Genomic DNA, 21,798 nt, shown 5'->3' with positions numbered 1-21,798 from the left:
AAATAATGCAAGATTAGATGAGATGGAAATTACAACTTCAAATCCAAACATCTATGCCCTGTGGAAACCTGCAGGGATAAAGTTATCAGCTCAGTGAGAAGTACTAAAATGTAGACTGAAAATAAAGAATGATAGTTAATTTCGTTTTTCCTTATAAATGTGGTACATTTTTTATACCTGTTTCCATTTGGGAAAGGTTCTAAATCATTAGTTTTTATTTTAAAAGATGAAGTCCTTATCAAATCATTGTCCAAGGTGACACATAGATAAACTAAAACAACTATATTTAAAACTCAGAGGTGGTAAGGAGGCTCCAGGAGAGTTACAATCTAAGTGTAGCACCTTTCTGTGGTACAAAGTTATTAAAAGCAGAAGTGGACATCACTGTCATAGGCTTCACCCACTCTTTGCCATTGGAACATAAAGAAAAGCAGTCCCAGGGACTGAGCCACCAGGATACTTAGCTGTCACCAGGTAGAATTCTGGGGAACAGTACGGTTTACATGAAGGGTGGTACAGATCTGAACAGACAAATCACACAAGGGCTTCTCCTCCAAAAGAGGCAGACCTGTTCACACTCCATGGAGTTAAAAATCTCCCTTTTATTTCTCAGAGATCCAGGGCAGTACGACTTAGAGATACCAACTGCACCCGACTTAGCAGGCAATCAAAACTGCTTTCCTTAAGCAAGGGTGACAGTTGCATCCATCACTGTCTGACCCAGCACACTGGGGTTCGAGTCAGCAGCCTCTAATGGCTGACACCTCCACCTAGGTGGGCCAGGTGACAGGCTGGTTCCTCACTTATCTTCCTAAAAGGATGAAAAAAAAACCAAACAAACAAATAAAGGTGGGTTGGAGAAACTAAACTGCTTATCTCCACATGGGGTCACCTGCCATATGTTGATCAATAATTAGGAAGTAGCTTCCTCATGTGACTACCTGGAAGACAAATGGCTGAGAGGTGAGTTCACCACAGCTCAGGGGTAAGACACAAGGAATACTAACTGAAAGTGTCAAAATAAGAATTAGCCTCTACTGCTTCATTTACATTACATATTTTACCTAATTTTCGCCACGGGGTAGCAGCGCTTGGGGAGGGCAGGGATGTTGAAAATGCAGACAGACAGAGAAGCAGTCATGGCTTTTAACAGTGGAGAAGTATTCTAGAATGTATGGGCCTCAGGAGCAATGGTGACATATTTGCGTTCTTGGTGCGGGTGTGTATGTATCCGATCACGTGTTTTCTAACCGAAATACACACTGGAAGTTTCTTTCAGGTGGCACCAGGTCACTCTCGTCACAGCATGTGATTGGCAAGTCATACATAACTCACAAAGGTTACATCACAGGACAGGAAGTGAACCATGTTCCAAAACAGAAGGGATAATGTCAAGAAATCAAAGACAACAGGAGATACACACTCCAAGTTCACAATCTTGGTAAAGTCTCATTTCTGAATCAGTTATGCCTGGGAGATTTCAAACCTCCCTGTCAGTGTTTGGCTCATGTAAAACATATATTAGGCAAATGTTTCCCAAGGATGTGAATAGCTATAGAGCTATATCTGTACACATGAACCTCCAGCAGTGATTTCACACCTTCTATAGGGATTGTCATCACAATGCCACATTGCATATATCTAAGTATACAGTAACCTTTTCTTCAAGAGAAGTTAGCTGAGACTTTCCTGTATTTTGTAACAAAAACTGACAGTGAATTTAAAAAATGGTCCCAGTGCCCTTCAGGATAAAGCAGTTCTGCAAAGACTAATAAATATATAGAATAATTACATCAGCAAGAAACTCTACAAGTGCACCAGGCCCTGTATCCCTCAACACATTTAAATAATCTAGAGCCTTCTTTCTCTACTATGTAACTCTGTGAACAACACTTTAGCATAATGTTAATAATTGTGAATAGCGTGTTCTTGCATGGTTGAAATTTGCACAATAGAAAGTTTTGCAAAAAGTCACTCTATTGAGGGATGAGCAAAGGTACCTGCACCCTGTTACTGAAAAATAGCTTCACCCACTTAATTACATATAGCCAATTACAGTCCATTACCGTAAAAATCAAACAATTATCAGAGACTCCTTGGTCTCTTAGCCTAAATTGCTTATTATCTGGTTTTTAACTAAAAGAGTTCACTGCCTCTGTAACATAGATATCACACATTAAGGAGAAACTTAAAGAAATCTGGGTAGGAGACACAGCTCAGGCCAGAGTGCTTACTAAAGGGCACAAGGCTCGGGTTTCAAGCCCCACTAGCAATGGTGTCATAAGCTCAGCATTTACTATGATGAAAACTGCAAAGGGGTCTTCTATATAAACCATGGGCAAAGACTATTCACGATTATAGGAAAACAGTTATCTTCTCATTTTGAAACAATATTTTTGTATAATAACTTTACTGTCATTAGATCCTTAGTACATATGAATTTTTACATCTTAAAAAAATCATAACGATCCCATGTCCTCTTTATTCTTTTGAAAGAAAGTCTATTCACTGCAAAAAAAAATAATACACAACATCCCTAAATCTGTAAGTCAAGGACATCATATGGAGAACATTTTCCTAGAGCAGCTTTGTGTGATGCCTTCCATGTCTGAGATGAGCGGCTTACCACTGTGCTCACCCCGGCTCTAAACCTGTTGTCCTATTTATTTATTTATTTATTTATTTATTTATTTATTTGAGGTGTGTGAGGCATGGTCTCATTGTGCAGCTCTGGCTAGCCTGGAACTCTTAAGGTAGATTACTGAGATCCAAGGAGCTCAGGGATTAAAGGCGTGAGCACACCTGGCTTCTGATTCCTGCCTGCTAATAAATACCCCTCTTGAGGGGAAAAAGTGTCGGTGAAGGTGTCTTCTGCAAGGAGCAAAAAGGAGAAAAAAAAAAACTGATCTCATTACCAGTGGCTTACAACTAGACAGATATTTATGCCAAAACGTCAGCACGCTTTGCCCAGAACCTCAAGGCTAACCTGTCAAAGACCCCCCAGGCAAGTCTGAAATGAGGAAAAGAGAGCGACTCAGCTGAAGACTCCATTCACTGTCTAACACTGAACACCTTCTACAGAACTTCCCAATGGAGATTAAAAACCCCCCCAAACCAAAAAGCATCCTGGTATCTATATAAAGTTTGTCTTAAAATCTTCCAATTTAATTCCACGCATAGGACAGACACGGACACTCCAAACAAGAAAATGTTCTTCTCCTCTAAAACCTAACATTCGAAACACAAAGACACACAGCTTTACTAGAAGATTAAATCTGAATCCATGCCAGGACAGTTATATAATGTTTTCAGTTAAAAATCTGTATGCTATTTTTAATATTTTTTTTTTTATATTTTTACTCACAATAAATTTTACTTTCCTCATGTGGCTTTGGGTTGTTTCAATTAACCATTCCCCATTTTCACATAACTGGACAGCATGCACCATCACATTGTGCAGCTCAGTATGGCATAGAGCTTTCTCAAACACTGCTACTGTACACATGTAAACTACTAAGACTTGGTGTATAGTTCCAATTTAAAATTTCAATGAATTTTATGTTATATCAGAAAAATAGCTACTTAGTAAGATCTGAGGCTATAGTTAATTGCCCTGAATACAGCCAATCTTATAATTTATTGAATGCAATTTTATAATCTATCATTTACCTCATAGAATGCAGCAATGCCAAGAACAACCACAATAATCTTTATGCATGTATGTAGAACACACAGGCTGAAACTAATTACTACAGCAGGTTAAAAAGGCAAATTAAAGCTAATACGTGCTAAGTGATATAATTACATTATCCTGGATCTAGAATAATTAAAGCAAGATTCCAAAATACACTAATAAATCATGCATGCTCAACTGCACACAGCTCACTGCTTAATTACACTGACAGGCTCTGCTGATTATTTTCATGTCGTAATATAAAAGATACAGTGTACTGCTAAGCCTAGTCCACGTAGGCCATTATTTCTATGAAATGATTAAGCAGTAAATTTAGAACAGATTCCAAAAGGTAACGAAGCCATATGTGTCATATAGTTCAAACTAATGGCAGGGTTAACAATGAGCTAATTCCAGCATCTGAAAAAGATACAGGAAGCAGCAGAGGCAATGCAGGAGAATGGATAGCAAGCCCAGATACTATCACTTAGTGAAAGTGTTCCTGTAGAACAGTAGTACTCAACCCTGCTAATGCTGAGACCCCCTTAATACAGCTCATGATACAGTGACCCCCAACTGTAAAATTAAATTTTTTGTCACCCCATAACTGTAATTTTGCTACTGTTATGAATCATACTATAAATATCTAATATGCAAGATATCTGACATGAGACCCTGTGGAGGGTGGTCAGTCAGCCCCTAAAGGGATCGTGACCCATGGGGTTGAGAGCTATATAGCGATGCTATTTTCAAATAAAAATCACTACAGGGACCACAGACCATCATTAAGACATCCCATAATGCTAAGGAACTGAAGAGATGTTTTCTTAGGATTTTGATTTAAAAAAAAAATCACCATGAAACATTCCTATGCAAGTAAGATTTTAAAAAAAAAATCTAAGGTATTTTTTTTTAAACATGGTAAAGGTAGTCTGTTCCATCTGTCACATGTATTGCTGATAAATTTCTCATAACAGAAAAAAAATGTATTTTTCTCCTGCAATTCGATTTCCCATAACGAAAGCATCTGAGTGAGACTGGAATGGTGGTGCTTACATGCAACATGACGGGCAGCTCTATAATCACGATAAGCTCCTTGAACCACGGTTTCTATGGCAACAGACTAACTGTCCGTTCTTACCTGCTCTCTGGTCATCCACTGTATTGAGTTTAGTCTCGTCAGCTACTGTTAAAAGGTAAATGTATAATGGTTAGCCCAGTTAGTCCCCAAAGCCCAACATGCTTTAACCCTCCCCCAATCTTGACCGTTAAAGCACAACTCTTAAGCAATATTCCATGCAAGTCAAGTGAAACATCGAGCAAACATTCGTAATCAAAAAACAAAGGGAGAAGAATAAGCAGCCCCTTCATGCAGTATGCCAGTCATTTTGTCTCACAGACGTGTGTTATTTGTACTGTTAGTGTTAACATCATTAGCCAAGGCAATGCGCTGTCTGATTTTATATAAATACATGTCTGACAAATTAATGCTTTTAGTCTTGAGGTTCAAACAGCCACCAGAAAACAGCATAAGTTATGGTTGATTAACAAAAGTTTTTTTTTTTTTTTTAAAAAAAGGGAATAATTTAGTTTGTACCTGCATTAATTGAATTACTTTGGGAGGGGGTAGATTTTGATTTAAGGGAAGCACTACCTGGTTGGTGTCTAACTGAACAACTATGGTTATTTTCTTCCATTCACTTGCTCCCAGATTCCTTCTGGAATGTATTCTCTCGGGTTACTAATCTGATTCAAGGCTATAATGGTTACAACAGAAGAAGGTCTATCAAACAGCACCTCAAGAAGAGCAATCAAGGCGGGAATTGACAACTAAAGCCCCAGACATGGATTGAGATAATGGTTTCTCTCCAAAACACGTTCTAGTTAAAAATCCCACCAAGTATAATCTCAAAGAAAGCTGCTTCTCAAATGGACAAAGTATCAGAACAACTCATTTTGAAACGAGGCTCCAAGGATACAGGATGTTTTTGCTTTCCTTCTCATCCAAAGCACACGTCAACGGTTTATCATGTCAACGAGTTATGGTGAGTAGTTATGGGCATCTCAAATGCAAGGAAAACTATATATATATATATATATTTTGCCAAATCGACACGTTTTAAATTTATTTTCTCTATTGCTAAAAATAAATAAACATGTGTTTGGGACCATCAGTTTCATCCCGAAGCATCCAAACCTTACTTGAAGAATCATGGAGATTGTACTCACTACCTAAATCCATGCTTTTTGATTTTCGAGTTTTAACGAAATCCAATTGACTGGCATCTGAAAATTGCTTTGTGCGTTTTTCTGACATACTCTGGCGTCCAAATCCTTCCCGTTGAAAAGCAAGAACCGGATCAACATCTGGACTCAAAGAGCTGGGGTGAAGAGAAAGAAAAAAAATAAAATTAATTACTAAGAAGTAGAGCTGTCCAATTTAGGAAAGGCCATACCATGAGAGTTGCATATTATTTGAAGATTTAAACTAAAGACAGCATACCTCATTTTTAAAAAGGGGAATGAATGGAAAGTAAGAGAAAAATTAAAATTTAATTAAATGGTAAAGTAACTCTGTAGGTGTAAATTCTCTTCTCTACTTCAGTCTGCATTTTTCCTCATTGTATTTGATAATAGATCACCATTTCTGTTATTGTTTAAAATGAGTCTGCTACTTGTCAGACATTAGAAAGGCTGAATATTTGACAAGATTCACCTTGTACTGTAACGTGTAACCATATAAATTGTAATTTAGCAACTTTTAAAAAAGATGCGTTCTGAAGGAAACGAACAAGGAGACCCAAACTGGACAATGTGCAGACACTGGAAGATTTTGGAACATTCCATCCGAAATGAAATAACTTCATCAAACCTTTCAACGTTCAGACACAGTGAGTTTCACAGCAGAGGAGGAAGAAAGGTTGTCAGAGCCTGAGGGGATGGAGGCTCTAACTAAACAACAGGGCTGACGCACATGTAAACCCAGAAACAGTGGAGGTAAGTAAGCAAAGGGCCTTCAAAGGTTCAAGCCAGAAGGGGTCCTAGCCCTGAGAGGGGAAAGTGGACACAAGCTCCCCCCCTAACCAAGAAGCTATCTGTAATTGACACCCCACTTGCAAAGGAGAATTTAGTTTTCCCCAATAGAGTCTTATCGGGTATACTAAGCACATTTAAGGGTAGGCCCCGTGCCTATCAGTAGATAGCCAACACAAAACAACCTCAGTGGTCTTTTTGTAGACTTTCTGTCTTAAATCGCTTTATGTGGGCTTTTTTATTTTTGACTTACTGATCTTTTGATTGTGTATTACTGTTTCCAATTTTGTGTCTTTATGGTGTGTCTTTTCTTTTATTGTCGCTGTTTATTTGCCTGTTTGCTTTTTAAGGAAAGGGCTTGTAGTTGAGTATGGAGGGAGATGGAAAGGAACAGGGAACGTTTGTGGGAAAGAAAACCGTGATCACAAAATATTGCATGAGAAAAAGGATGTGGTCTGACTGTTATGTTTGGGGGGGAGAGGCGTGTGTGTGTGTGTGTGTGTGTGTGTGTGTGTGTGTGTGTGTTTTAGCTTGTGTTTTAGAAAAAATGGGGGGAGTAGGGACAAGGAACTACATCAGGAAACTAGACCCCAAGGACCAGCCAAGGGCAAGGCTAGAGTTTCTATTTTTATTTTGTTATTATTTTAAAGATTTGTTTTTAATTTTAATTAGGTATGCATGTGTTTGGAGGTATCACACCTGTGAGTTGGGGATACAAGGTACCCCCTGAAGAAGCTGAGTTACAGGTGGTTGTGAACAATAGTTATTCATTTGATGTGGGTGCTATGAACTAACTGATCTCGGGTCCTGGTGAGCAGCAAATGCTGTTAACCTCTGAGTATCTCTCCAAGCCTCAGTTTCTTTCTATAATGCTAGCCTAGATCTCAGTGCATACTGTGTCACTAGTGCTGTAGACTCAGTCTTCTCATTGTAAGTACAGGATCACAGCTCTTTAAAACTTGGACAGTTTGAATTTCCAATAAGCAGTGTCATATCTGTTGAAGAGCCTGATGTATCAGCTTAAATACTAGAACCAGCATTTGATAAAGATATCCAGTAATTTCCAGAGTAAAAATCAACCCAGGATCAACCAGGTGTAATGGTGATTCTTTTAACCTTAGGAGGGAAAGGCAGGTAGATCTCTGTGTGTTTCAGGTTAGCTTGGTCTACATAATGAGTCCTTTGAGGCTATACAGTAAGATGCTTGCTTCAAAAATGATCGAAACAATTGAACAAACCAATAACAAACATCCATAAAATAACAATGACTTAGTTCTGTGGCAGCCAACATGAAGCAATGCACTTCCAGTAACTAATTCTTCTCTGTATCAAAGTGGAATCCTTAGTTGCTTAGCAAAAATACAAGTTTGTGAGTAATAGGTGGAACACTTTAAGAACTCAATAAGGCATCAAATTTGTAGAAACGATGGATTTGAAATATATTTATTTATATATTCATGTGTGTGTGGTGCGCTTGGATCTGATCATCTGTGTGTACACACGTATGTGTGCACACATGTATGTGTGTATGCAGGCCATAGGTCAGCATAGGTCTTTCTCAATGCTCTCCATTTTATTTACTGACACACGGTCTCAGACTGAACCCAGAGCTCAAACATATTGCTAGTCTAAGCTAATTAGATTGTGCCAGGAATCCCTGTATTCTATCTCTAGGGTGCTAGGTCTGCCCAGCAAGTGTGTGGGTGCCGGGGATCCAAACCCAGGGTCTTCTAATTTCTTGGCAAGTACTTTATCCACTGAGCCATCTTGTCAGCTCCAGTAGTTGGTTTATGTCTGAGAGAGTCCTGCTTTTGCTCATGCTGGCTTTAAACTTCGATATTCCTTCCTCCACCTCAAGCATGCCAGGATTACAGATATGTACCACCATATCCAGCTAAAATACAGTTTTAACAGAAAATTCTAGCAAAGAATTTCCAAAGTAATTTAAATTCTTCCTGACAATACGGCTTAAAATCTCTATTTAGCACACTTTGAAACTCATTTTATATCTCCCAAATAATGCTATTCTCAAAATTAGAATTTGCTGCTATATCTCCCCTCACTTAATAAAACATCATTAATAGCCCCTATATCAATTACTAGGTAGAGAAAAAAAGTATATTCTATTAGTTAACAAATTAGAAGTATAGCCATTTTGACACATTTAGCCTGCCACAATTGTGCAGTCAACTATAACTGTACACATTTTAAAATGTCAAATAAGCTTGCAAATTAATAAGAGACTTAAAAATAACCAAATATTCTTAAAATGTGACATGATTAATTTTTCCTGATTAACATACTCATTAAACTTATTTCAGACCACAATAAACAGTAGAGTAGAATATTATCGAGAAAAAGTGCATAGCTGGCGACGACTCTCTGAAAAAGCCGTATCTATTACCCTATTCCTGAAATTCCAGCAATTACTCTTGCCTCGCTGACCTGTTTGGCTTTTGTTTTATTTGTTTGTTTGTTTTGTAACATTTTCATGCAAGTTTAGGGAGAGATAGACAGGAAAAGCTAACATTCTCAGCTCCCAGGCTGAAGAGATGACATGTATATTTAGCTAACTCTTACATTCTTTCCTTTGCCCCACATTTCCCAAGGAAAAAAAATCATAAAAGTCCCCACCCTTGTTGTGTGTTTTTCAGATGAACCTTAGGGAAATTAATGCTCCAGACTATCCCCGCAAGCTCACTATGTCTTTTTACCAATGCAGATTCGTCTCTAGGATTCCCTTCTAAGTGGCTTATCGTGGTGGAGACTTGCCTCCTTGAAGAACACCATAGACATAGATAAACTACCTTTCCTCCCTGACTTCCAGTGAGATACAAGCTGAGGTCAGGTTAAGAGCATCTGTGTACTGCTGCCCATCCCTAACCCTACCCCCAACTAGAAGACTCATTCAAGGCTAAGCTATCGCCATCATATGGTCTCTGGCTAACCTCTATTTTTATATCCTTTATTTTCCAAAGGAGAATTAAAAAGCCAGAAACAAAAGCTAGAGATGAACTTTTTAAGGGCCCAAGAGCAGGTCAAGTTCTTTCAAGAGAACATCTGCAGAGTTAGCAAATATATTAACAATGTTTTCCTGAGCTCATAAGGAAGAAGGGGGGGGGGGGAGGACACCAGGGTTGTTTTACTTTGTTAAGATCACCATGGAAATGTTAACACAAAAATGCTTGTCCTCAGCACCTCCAACCTTATAGCTAATGTGGCACAGGTGGGCCACCCAGCCAAACCAACTTTGTTTGATAACATGCTTTTCTATCAAGCATGGAGACCAAAGAACAGGGTGAAGCTTGAAAGACCACACATGGTGAACAGCATCAATTGCTTTCTTCTACCTTTTTTTGCTATCACAAAAGCAAAAAAAGGTTGGGGGTGTGAGGAATCAGGAGAGTATCCACAAAGTCTCTGTGTCTGCTAAGAGCAGCTCAAAGCCTGGTAAACAGTAGTGCGCTATAATGCTAGAGAGAAAAGCTGGTGATGGGGAGATGGCTTTGTGGATAGAGTGTTTGCTGCACAAGTGTGAAGACCCAGTTCCAGATTGCCAGCCAGCCTAGCCAGTTGGAATGCTCCAAGATCAGAGAGTGACTACATCAAAAACAAAACAAAACAAAACAAAACAAAACAAACAAACAAACAAACAAAAACAGAGAGAGAAAGAAAGAAAGAAAGAAAAAAGAAAGATGAACAGCGTTGATGGTATCTGATGCCAACTGCGTTGGGTAGCTCTGTCATCCTGACATAAACCAAAGTCAAATGAGAGTAGGGAACTTAACTGGCAAAATGCATCCTTAAGATCTGGCTGTAGACCAGCCTGTGGGGCATTTTCTTAATGAGTGATTGATGGGGGAGGACCCAGCCCCTTGTGGGTGGGGCCATCCCTCGAGTTTCCAAGCATCTCCCCATCACCAGCTTTCCTCTCTAGTATTATAGTGCACTACTGTTTCTGGTTCCATAAGAAAGCAGGTTGAGCAAGCCATGAGGAGTAAACCAGTAAACAGCACTCCCTGCATGGCCTCTGCATCAGCTCCTGCCCCAGATTCCTGCCCTATCCCTGTCCTGACTTCCTTTGATGATAAACAGTGATGTGGAAGCATAAGTAAAATAACCCCTTTCCTCCTCAAGTTGCTTTTGGTCTTAGTGTTTCATCACAGCAACAGAAACCCTGACTGAAGCACAGACCTATGGCCTCTCCATGCATACTCACAAGGGAGCAGACCCCAACACACATGACATGCATGCATATATTCCACAAACAGAAAAAAAAAACAAACCCACAAAACCCTCCAATAAGTCTCCTCTAATTCCCAAGCATTTTAACCTAATTGTTGGATCAATTTGGGAATGTCTTAGATATTATTTATGCTGTAGTAAGCCCTACCCCTGGGCTCCTCACTCACCAGTCGGCTGAGTCACTGATGGTAGCCTTGGCCCACGTGCCTGCGTCTGTCATTATGAATCCCATGTCATCATGGGAGCTGGAAGAGGACTGGTCAGAGAGGTGAGGAGGGAGCACAGGCAGCCTGTCATCTTCAATCATGACAGTGTCATCGTGTGTCATGTTCACCGTGGGGGACAGCTGGCATTTACCTGACCAGTGAAAAAGAAATTCTAGATGTCAATGTAGGTGCCAAGCCTGTTCATTTTAAAAATTTTACTACATCAAGAAACCCCTAAGTCTTTGATACACCTGTTCTACCTGATGGAGTGATAGAATTCAGTGTATTTGTTTCTCATAAGGCATTGTCAAACACAAACCTCAGGTCAATACGAATGGTTCCACAGCATGGCTACACAACATGTGGCAGAACATCTGTTGTCTCTGGTTTGCCTTCACAATAGTTTGATGTGAAGACAACACATAGGGTCTTAGGTATGAGAGTCTTCAGGAAGGTTTTACCAGGAAATCTGAAGGCAAACCTCACCAACATACAATGATCATCTATCCACGCACTCACTGGGTAGCTACTACAGGGTAGAGGTAGACAAGTGTGAGAGAAGCAACATCATCTCTGGACTCAGTCACACCCTAGTGATGGAGGGACAGCACTTACAGAGCAGGGTAACTTGTGTAAGGACTGTACCAGTTGTGTTCACCTGGGAGAATAATAGGCAGATATGGGTATGATTGTTGAAAGAATCAACCAAAGGGGTCAGTTAGAGCTAGGTTTGAAATGGTGGCTATGACTTTTCTACTAGACGAAATAATGACATGCACCCCAGAAAGTGGCAACAAAACCAACACATGTTGAATTTAGATGACATTTGACAAGGCCTAGCATGCGAGCCAGGGAGAATACTTTGAAATGATAACAACCAAGAAGTGGAAAGCTTAGCTTAGATCAGATATGTTTCTTGAGGCTCTGAGGCCTGCCCTGGGAGGAGGGGACCTCAAGTATGACTAGTCCATTACAAAATGCTCAAACTATCTCTTTCCTCTCTGCAAGCCCTTTTGGAAAAATTTGTTGAGGTTCATAGTTCAGTATGGCATTCACACATCATAACCTTTCTTGGGATAAAACTCTGTCTCAAGTCTCCAGGTCCCTAAAGATAATTCTGGAACACAAACTGTGTTCTTATTCCAAATCACCTATAGTTCTTACAGCTTCTTCCCAAAGTCTTTCTATTTGCTTTCTGAGTAAGGATAAATTGACAAAATTTTTGTTCAGGTGCACATCTTGTAAGAGGCTGAATTCACAGAACAAAAACTGTATGATATGACACACTAAAGCATGTACCCAATCAAGAAAGGAACCATGATGATCTCCCCACCCACCTCGAGGGAAGAAAAAAAACCAATCCCTCTATATCTAATGTCCAAATCTGATCAGCCAACTGTACTGGTTGTTAGCCAAAATAGCAAGCCTGCAGAGCCTCCTCAAGACTCACCATGATTTGAACAAGGTGCTCTTTCCCTTCACAATAAATTGACTTTTCAAAATGGTTCCAGAACCTTTCGTTAGCATTTTAATATCAGTCTTAGATCTAGCTTTAAATCTGAGCATTTATTAGCATATTGTGTAAGCACAGATAATCTGGTAAGGTAAATTTAAAGCACAGTATCTATCTTTCTGTGGCTGATTCAGTAAAGAAACAGAAAACTATTAAGTTGCTGTATATCTTTCAGTCCTTAACAACAACAACAACAAGAAACTTGCCAGGAACTAAAAACACATCATCATTTAGCATTAAGTGTATGGCTACCATACATGTTCGTTAAAACCTCGCTTAACATACTAGCTAGGAAAATGTCCTACTTTGATTCAAATGTGCCATTTTGACAAACCAAGGAACTGGCATGTTCTTATGAATGCTCATACCATAGAAGTAAACCAAATGCAATCATTTTTCTGTCTTGATTTCAAATTGTCTCTTTCCACTCAAGCTGTAGTAATTTGTTCAGCAAAACGTCACTTGTACACCCATGGTAGTAAACACCACTGTCACTGACCAAAGAAACGTTTTCCTTTAAGATATATTTTGTCTCCTGAATGACCATGTTGAATTCATGAAGCCAGGGCTCCTTGCCCTGACTGGAGATGTAAATGTCACATTACAAAATACTTCACCCAAGGATAGTTTAACCAAACAACCATCACAGAGTAATCATACTGTCCGCCTTTCAAAGTCAAACATGCATCCCCTTGCACTGTCACACTTATTTAAAGAGAATGCCCAGTAAGAAGTATAGAACACTCTGATTGGATCATACAGCCCTGTGTGTGTGTGTGTGTGTGTGTGTGTGTGTGTGTCTTACAACAGTTTGTGTAGAAACACTGTACTATACATGACATAGAATCTCAATAGCTATCTACCTTACTGATTCTCTCACACACACATTCTCCTATTCTCTCTCTCTCTCTCCCCACCCCTTCTGCCCCCTCTGCCCCCAAATGACAAGAGATTGTTCTCGCCTCACTCTTCAGTCTAATATTTTGTAAGATTTCAGAATCTGATCACCATATTTCTCTTCCAATTAGCTTGGTTGTGAGGAACTACTCCAGGACTCCAGGATCTGGTTCTAGAAACCGTCAGGGGTACCAAACATGTTCAGTTCAAAGCTACGTGTTCTGCTGAGACACACCAGGACCTCTCACTGACATCTGTTGGCCTTCAACACGTCTTCATGAATTGTGATTCAAGGTGGCTTTACAGCTAAATTCTCCCCTGCCCCAACTACTTCATCAATGTCTCCAGACTACCAAAGGAACATGCAGGGACTTAGAGAGAGAAACAATAACATACAAAGTAATTGTTTACTAAACATTTATTCATTGATGAATTTACATGGAAGGCAACACAATGCATGGTATCAGGAACAAAAGAGATGAAAACTGTCAACAACAGAACTCATTATAAAACCAGCATCAGTTCCTCAGTTCTCTATGTCAAGTTTTTAACAAAATGAAAATATTCTAAACAAATCTATTTAAACCACCATGAAAGTATGAATATAGAAATCACTGAGATAAATAGCAAAATGGAATAAAAATTTAGCTCAAGGTAAACTTGCTTTGAACAAAATTATGCAAACAAAATCTTAAAAAAATAATGCTCTTTGCTCACAAACAGGAAATTACGGTATGTTTATGAAGTAAACATGTTGGTAAACTGTGCCTGTTATTCATTGTTGTTATTAAGATGGCTGAATAGTTGGAAAGGTCTTTCAAAACTTTTCAAGGGAGAAATACTAAGAAGACTCATGAAGAAATACTTCTGGCCGGGTTTGCTATTATCCATCTACCCACCTACCTATCTGTTCATTTACTTAACTTTTTTTAAAACTTACCCTAATTTTGTGGCTCTGGGAACATGGCACTGTAGGCAAGTAGTCTTAGCTATATTCCTAGGCCTTATGAGTTGTTTCCTATACAAGAATAGGACTCAAGTTCTCACATTAATGGCAGTGGGACTCCAGCCACATAGAGAGGACTGTGGTTATGTCTAGCCTTTGGTCACATTTCTGAGTGACCCATTCAAAGTGATGGAGATAATTGGATGTTACTAAAGAGAAACTCACCGCCCAGAAAACCTCACGTTCAAACTGTGGTTCAGAAACAATACGCTATTTCAAGCAAGCCACGCTCATTGTCCAGTGATCTGTAACCCCAACACAAGAGCAGACTGAAGCCTGTGATGTGGGCGTCAAGCAAAGGGAACAGGGGGGCTAAGCTATGGAGACATCTCAATGTCCTTCAGTCAGTGTGGTGTCACTAAAACTTACCGTGAGATCTTGGCATTCCCCAAGAGAGCTACTTTTAGAAAGAGGGAACAGCCAAAGCGAAGACAAAGCGAAATCATCACGGGGTTTTGGGACACATTTCTCTTATCCGATAAGTGAGAAAGTGCGACTAAAGACATTTGACATCCTTCCAATTAGAAAAGATGTTTCCTTCTGGGTGTACATTTTTTTTGAAGTCTCTCTCCTGGGATGTATACCCTTTCAAAAATTATCACACGCCTTTAAAATTCCTTTGGTTGCATGCACAGAGAACTCTGTGAAAAATCACCTTGCTCACACAAAATTAATCACTTCTTTGTGTCATCGTAAGGAATTTCGACACTTCTCTTTCTATCATATAAAACCATGGTCTATAAGGAGTGAGCCTAAAGACCCAGCAGACACTCGTGAACTAGCAAGGTAGGACCTCGCTGAGAAATGTCTATGCACCTGACATAGTACAAATCAGCAGGCTGATGGAGACAAGACACTTTGATATTAGGTATTATTTCCCTTCTAGTGGCAAAGTAACATCCTTTGCAGGACTTCTAATCTCAGTGTTTTCTAACTTCACCAGTAGCATGCATTTCTTATGGGCAACCATATTAGAATAAGTATGGAAAAAGTATAATTAACTTTAAAGTTTGTAAACAGCAAGATAAATTAAATCTATATATTTCTCTAGGTAAAGGCACATGGGCTTTACCTAGTTTCCAGTACAGCATATAAAACATGTCTTAAGGACATGGACAAATGAAGCCCTGGAATCAATCCCTAGTATCCCTTCCCCAAAAGATACACTGCTATAAAAACTTGGACTACTGAGTATGATGTCATCCCAAAGCCCATAGGTCCCAGGACATGTGTGTAGCAACACCAAACATAGCAGGAGGGACCAGCCTGCAAGGGGAGTCACTGTGAGTGTGAGGGTTCATTACATACCTAGCAGAGGGAGGGAAAACAATGCCTCCCAGATTACCCACTGGAAAGGACTAACAAAACCAGGTGACAAAATACGGAAAAAAAATGACGCACTCCTCAACCCATGTTACACATTTCAACAAGTTACTAGGTGAAAGGTCAGGGTAGGGGCTGATATGTGTTTGAATGTTAGGTTTTCGCCTTCCTCTGAAGAACCAGGGATTGGAGGCAGGATGCAGGTTACAGGAGCTGGTGTACCAATGGGCTGATCAGTATGGCAAATCCTATGTTCCTATAATAAAGTGGAAATTACAGCGTATCACTTTGTATGCACACAGATCCAGGGACACATGCACACATCCTTTCCCAGGGGGTCTGAGATTTTGTCAACAGCTAAGAATTAGACAAAGGTGCTTTACAGCTTTACAAGGAAGCGTGGATAACCCATCAACAGTGGTAAACAACAGGCACATAAGCAAACTAGAAGCTAGAAACAAGGCCCTTTACATTAAATGGGGCTCAAACCAAGAGCAGGCACTGCCTCCCCGGTTCTCTCATGTCACATGTAAAATCAGAAAAAACATGCATGGAGCATATCAAAGGTAAGAAACTGAGAATTTAGCAATTTCTCCAAGGAGGGAAAGGTAGATGAGGAGGAAGAAAAATGACAGGGAACTGCACTAGTTATGCTGATACACGAATATTCTGTTTTTCTGCAGTGCTCAGTAGAAATCTCTTTGATGATACTGTTCCTTAAAGCACTCATGTCTACTGTTAACACAACGCCTTACCAACACAAGCTTTCTATGAACACCCCAACGAATTAACCAAACTCTGTTTCAATGATGTGCCACAATGGGAACTCCTATTTGTATTTGATCTGTATTAAATGTACTCAAAATGCAATTAAATTTAGAGTTTTACTTTAGAGAATTGTAAAACAGATCATAAAGTCTGAGTGTTTTATGTCAAAACTACTTCTTATACCTTAAATTTGAAAACTCTCTCACGTTGACCTCCAGATGAGCAATTCTGTAAACCCAGCCACTCCAGGGTCTGTTAGGAGAAGGCCTAACCTATATAATAGGACAAGTGCTTCTGCCCACTTCACCCACTGGGGCCAAGAAGGCAACACGGGGCGGGTCAAACAAAGTCACGGGAGATGAGTTGAGGATTTAAAGAGTAAAGCTGGGTTTCTACTGTGGTTGTTTTTTTAAAAACATGTCTTACTATGGAGTGCATGTATTTTTCATCTGTGACTAAGCAGTTCTGTGAAGAGGGACCACTCTTAGATTCAGTTTCTAAAGCTGTTATGCGTATGTGCACACAAGCATGCGGCAGTGCATGCACAGGTGAGTGAGTACACCCATGTATGCCAGCCTTGGGCATTGCTTCTCAGGAACTGTCCACTCTGTTTTTGGGAGTCTTTCATTGGGACCAAGGGCCTACCTTAGGCTAAGCTGGCTGGCCATGAGCAACAGGGATGGGTCTGCTCCCCAACCCAGTGCTGGGACTACAAATGGACCAACACACTTGGCTTTTTTGAATGGGCTCTGGGAACTGGAAACTGATTCTTGCGGTCACACAGCAAGGATTTTTACCAACTGAGCTGCTTCTACTGCCCTTGTTGTTTGTTAAAAAACGTAGCTTCCCTCACTGTTCTCAAGAAGCCAAGGATACTGTGACTATTGAAAACATTTGTTTCATACCCTTCTCCTTTCTTTCTTCAAACATCTGGGAACTGAAGAGTATTGGACCACTCAGTGTGTGGATGCACTTTCCTTATGTTTATGTTTCCTGCATGACCACGATGAACCTGTTTTCTTTTCTCTCAGAGACAGAGGCCTCCTTTACATTAATATTGCATTAAGCCGCTCTCTGTGAACCAGGGTAAGCGTAAACATGAGATGAAGAGAGCTTTACCTGACTCACCCATTATCCTGCTGAGTGCGGCGTTCCTGGTGGGAGACTCATCCAGACCTTCGATCCCACTGTAGAGAGAGTGTGAGATTCTGCGTTCTCGGTCATCCAATTCTGTTTCGATGGGCAGCTCTGGTGCAGCAGGGCTCCCAGGAGACCGCAGCTACAGAGAAAGGGACAAGGGAAAGTGAACCTTGGAGGCTGGTTAGCAGCATGGGGCCAGGATAACAACTTTCTAAGGCTTGCATCCAACCAGGCCTCAAATGAGCTAGAACCTTTCAACGACACCAAAGTAATTTGTATTGTCAGCTTGGCCTAAATGGCCAGCTTTCTGTGGCACTTTATTCAACTCCTATGAAGTTCAGTCAACATTTGAAAATGTGTATATTAAAAGTTTTTTTTTTTTTTTTTAAGTTTCACCTTATTGCTTATTTTCTCAATTTGATTGGAGGCATGTACTGAGGTCAAGACTAACTACTGTTTAATTTGGGATTCCTGCTACCTGTCGCTCTGTGGAAAGTAGGCTTTGTCAGCAGATCCTGGACTTCACTTAGCTTTGTACTTATGGAACAGAAATGAGTTTGCCTCATCCACATATCGGTTTAGGTGTCTTTAGCAACACACTGAAAATAAATTCTGTAGAAATTAAGGCTCACTGTGTAACTGTAAGGCAACCTCTAAGTTTGAAGCAATAATTGGGAAATGCTTCAAGCATATACAGAGGAATATGAAAGTAAGAATCAAACTTTTTTTGCATGTATATGTATAGTGTGAGTGTGTGTGTGTGTGTATGTATGTGTGTGTGCATCATATGTATGGGTTTTTGCATGTATATGCTACATAGTGTATGTGGATCATACGCACGGGTTTGAATGTGTATGGGCTCATGTGTTCTAGTGTTCAGGCATGAAGAGGCCTGAGGTTGACCCTGAGTAACTTTCTTGATAGCTCTCTACTTTATTGAGGCAGCTCCTTCCCTCAACTTGGAGAATGCCCACTGTCATTAGTCTGTCTAGCTACCTTGCTCATGTGATTCCCTACCTCTACCTCAAGAGTTCTGACATAATGGGCAGCTACCATGCCTGCCTGGCTTAGAGGGAGGTTGCAGTGCTCCACATCACTGTGTTAACACTTAAGTGTGCTATTCACAGGATCATCTCCCAAGCTTTGGACTAAATATTTTGATGAGACACACAATGACGTGAGCTTTAAAGCAACACCACACAAGCTCCTAAATAAATAACAAGAAGCAAGTCAAGGGCTGGGGGCGAGGGGTCATGTGTGGTTCAGTTCACACTGTGCTTGTTTAGCCTGGTGAGGCCCTGTGATCAGGCACTGAATAAACTGAGTACAGTAACTCACACCTGTAATCCCAACATTTGATGCAGGTAGATCAGAAGTTCAAAGTCATCTGCTACATAGTGAGTTTGAGGTCAACCTGGTATACAAGAAACCAAGTTATAAAAAGTTTTTTTTACTTGTTTGTTTGTTTAAGTTTGTCGTTTTTGAAAAAGATCAATCTCTATGGCTTTGGGTTAAAATTGTATGCAGTCTTCCTTATCAAAGCTGTGTCCTACATGCCATCTTCTCCATAGAAATAGCTAGAAGACGTCGTCTGTGTTGGGGCTTAGCCATTTTACTTGTCGAAGAGTCCTGCACCACAGTAACTATAAGGACCCACATGGACCAGCTCCCTGAATGGTGCTACTGACATACAGCCAGGCAGGGCATGAGAGGAGCAGATTCTTTTGTCAGGCAGAGCAGCAACCCTATTCAAACAGAGAGCTGGGCTGGTGTTCTGTCTTCCATGGAACAGAATATTGCTTCTGTTGAAAACTATCCTGTGTTTATGTAGTGAGACACTTAATGATGGCCCAAGCTGTAAGCTGAGTTTGAGAAGAACCAGAGAGGTGGAACCCACTGAAGGTTCAACGCAATTACAACCAGGGACCCTCAAGCTGCAGAATAATAAACTTGCAGTGTGGTGAATTAGACTAATAAGGTTTTAAACTGTGAAATCGGGGTTTGTTTTATTAGTTTTCCCTTGAAACTGCAGATTACAGCTGATAACGTTACTGGCAGGTAAACCACCTAAGGTCGCTGATTTAAAGACATATGAGAATGCTGTCTAAGCACCATTGGTACCTCGGTTCTAAGATTCCTCAAGGAAGCAAAAGCAGGAACAAATCTCATACCGTATACCCTTAAAGACAAGAGTGCTTTTTCAAAGCTGGTCGTTTAGAGCCATGTTCAGCACTGTAGCCAAATGCTTGCCTAGCATGCCTAGACTGGGGAGTCCCCTAGCTTCACAAAGAAACACTCAAAACCAAAAACCTTGATATTTTAAATGATAATATACAGGAAAGACACTTGCCCTATTAGTCTCTAGGAAAAAGTTTTGCTTGCTATAGAACATTTTATCAGGAGACAAAAACAAACAAACAAAAAACAAAACAAACAAACAAAAAAAAACCCTTTGCATTTGCTTTCAAAAATAAATTTAGCTTCACTATACAATTCTGCAATGTCCGGAGGGGAAAAAAAATCCTTTATAAACATTCAAGTACACCAAGGAAATATTTAAGGTTATATTAAGTGAAATAAAATTCTGTTAAAAAGAATGGGCAGGTTTTGTAGAGAAAAACCATTCAGGATGCATGTTCTTGAAGGGTGCACTTGTAAACATTAGCACCTCAACCGTGTCTAATTTACATATGAAAGACAGATTTCAATGAAGCCATCAATAGTGTACTATATAAATATTTAACAGAATTTAGAACACCTTTTAATTTCTCCAGCTTTATCTTGGTTTTGTTTTGTTTTTGAGACAGGGCTTCACCATGTAATCCTAGCTAGCCTGAAGCTCACTATAGAGAGATCAAGGTGGCCTCATACTCACAGAAATACCCCTGTCTCTGCACATCCTGATGCTGGGGCCACACCCTGTAACTTCTCCAGGATTTTGTTTTGTTTTGTTTTGTTTGTGGGGGTTAGTGCTGTTTGTATTTTCAAGACAGACTTTCTCTGGATAGCCCTGTCAGTCCTGGAGCTCAAGAGATTTGCCTGTTACTGCCTCCTAAGTGCCGGGACCAAAGGAGTGCACCAGTTTTAAGAGAAAGGATGGGAAAACAGTTTGGTTTAAAAATATTTTGAATTTTTTCTTTCTTTCTTTTTTTAATCCAAGGAAACAAAAGCAGAGTGTGTCAGGTGGTCCCCTGGGCTTGCAGAATGAAGGCACCCTGAGGGGCACTTCCCACCCACCCATGTCTTGCCAGCCTTTAAACTTTAGCTTAACGCTTAATAAGCATTACTAAAATTAATAAAAATTGAATAAAAAATTGCAATTTTGAAAAATAATAAGATAAGAAAAATCAGTGTGTAAGCAACGCTGCACTTCTCAGGCTGTTCCATCGGTTCAAAAAGAAATCTGCAGTCTCACTCAACTGGGGCCAAGGGCAGCACTGGGAAGACCCTTGCCCTGGTCTCTAGAACAAACTTTCTATCTACTGAGAAAAAAACAGTAGGTGTTCCCAGCACAAAACCCGTTCTGCAGTATATAAAATATACCATTTCTTGACTTGTTACCTGGGAGTTGATTTTTCTTTGTGGTCACTATGCAAAGCAACTAACAAGCAAGGTCAGTAATAAAGGCTCCTGCGAATCACCCTTAAAATTTTATTTACAAGTCTGAATGTTAGAAACAATAAAAAATTACAAAAACAGTATAAATATGTTTTCAAAGAGATATTCAGATGATATATTGCTTTTAGAAATGGCAATAACATGCTTCTTAATAATCAGCTGGATATTATCTAATTTTTATGCTTTTTTTTTATTAAATTCCTAGAATAATTTCTTTTTATAAAAAGTTAAAAACTCTTTGGAAACTAATATTAATAAAATTTCTGGATTCTAAATTATTTTTTTTTTGGAGGGGCTGGAGAAACCTGAAAGCTACCATCTCTGTAGGAAAGTTAGTGTTTGTATAGCCTTAATCTCCCTTTCAGTTACCCTCAGA

At 39.8% G+C, this 21,798-nt stretch overlaps 1 protein-coding gene across 13 annotated transcripts in view; it reads right to left on the bottom strand.

Annotated features, from left to right (window-relative positions):
* Nucleotides 1-21,798, bottom strand: part of Pard3 (par-3 family cell polarity regulator) — a 551,101-nt gene that overhangs the window by 201,930 nt on the left and 327,373 nt on the right. For 3 of the 13 annotated variants that reach the window (XM_034522100.2, XM_034522103.2, XM_076916067.1), the window contains 4 exons: nt 17,784-17,943; nt 11,119-11,308; nt 5,903-6,054; nt 4,815-4,859 (listed from right to left, as the gene is read on the bottom strand). In XM_034522100.2, coding sequence (XP_034377991.1) covers nt 4,815-4,859; nt 5,903-6,054; nt 11,119-11,308; nt 17,784-17,943 — 547 coding nt within the window. Of the gene's footprint in view, nt 1-4,814; nt 4,860-5,902; nt 6,055-11,118; nt 11,309-13,970; nt 16,153-17,783; nt 17,944-21,798 lie in introns of those variants that run through there. The other 10 variants (XM_034522101.2, XM_076916068.1, XM_076916061.1 and 7 more) reach the window with 9 other exon arrangements.

Source organism: Arvicanthis niloticus, chromosome 18, assembly GCF_011762505.2.
Source record: "Arvicanthis niloticus isolate mArvNil1 chromosome 18, mArvNil1.pat.X, whole genome shotgun sequence".
NCBI classification, from domain to species: Eukaryota; Metazoa; Chordata; class Mammalia; order Rodentia; family Muridae; genus Arvicanthis; species Arvicanthis niloticus.
This window is presented reverse-complemented; position numbering and strand designations above follow the sequence as displayed.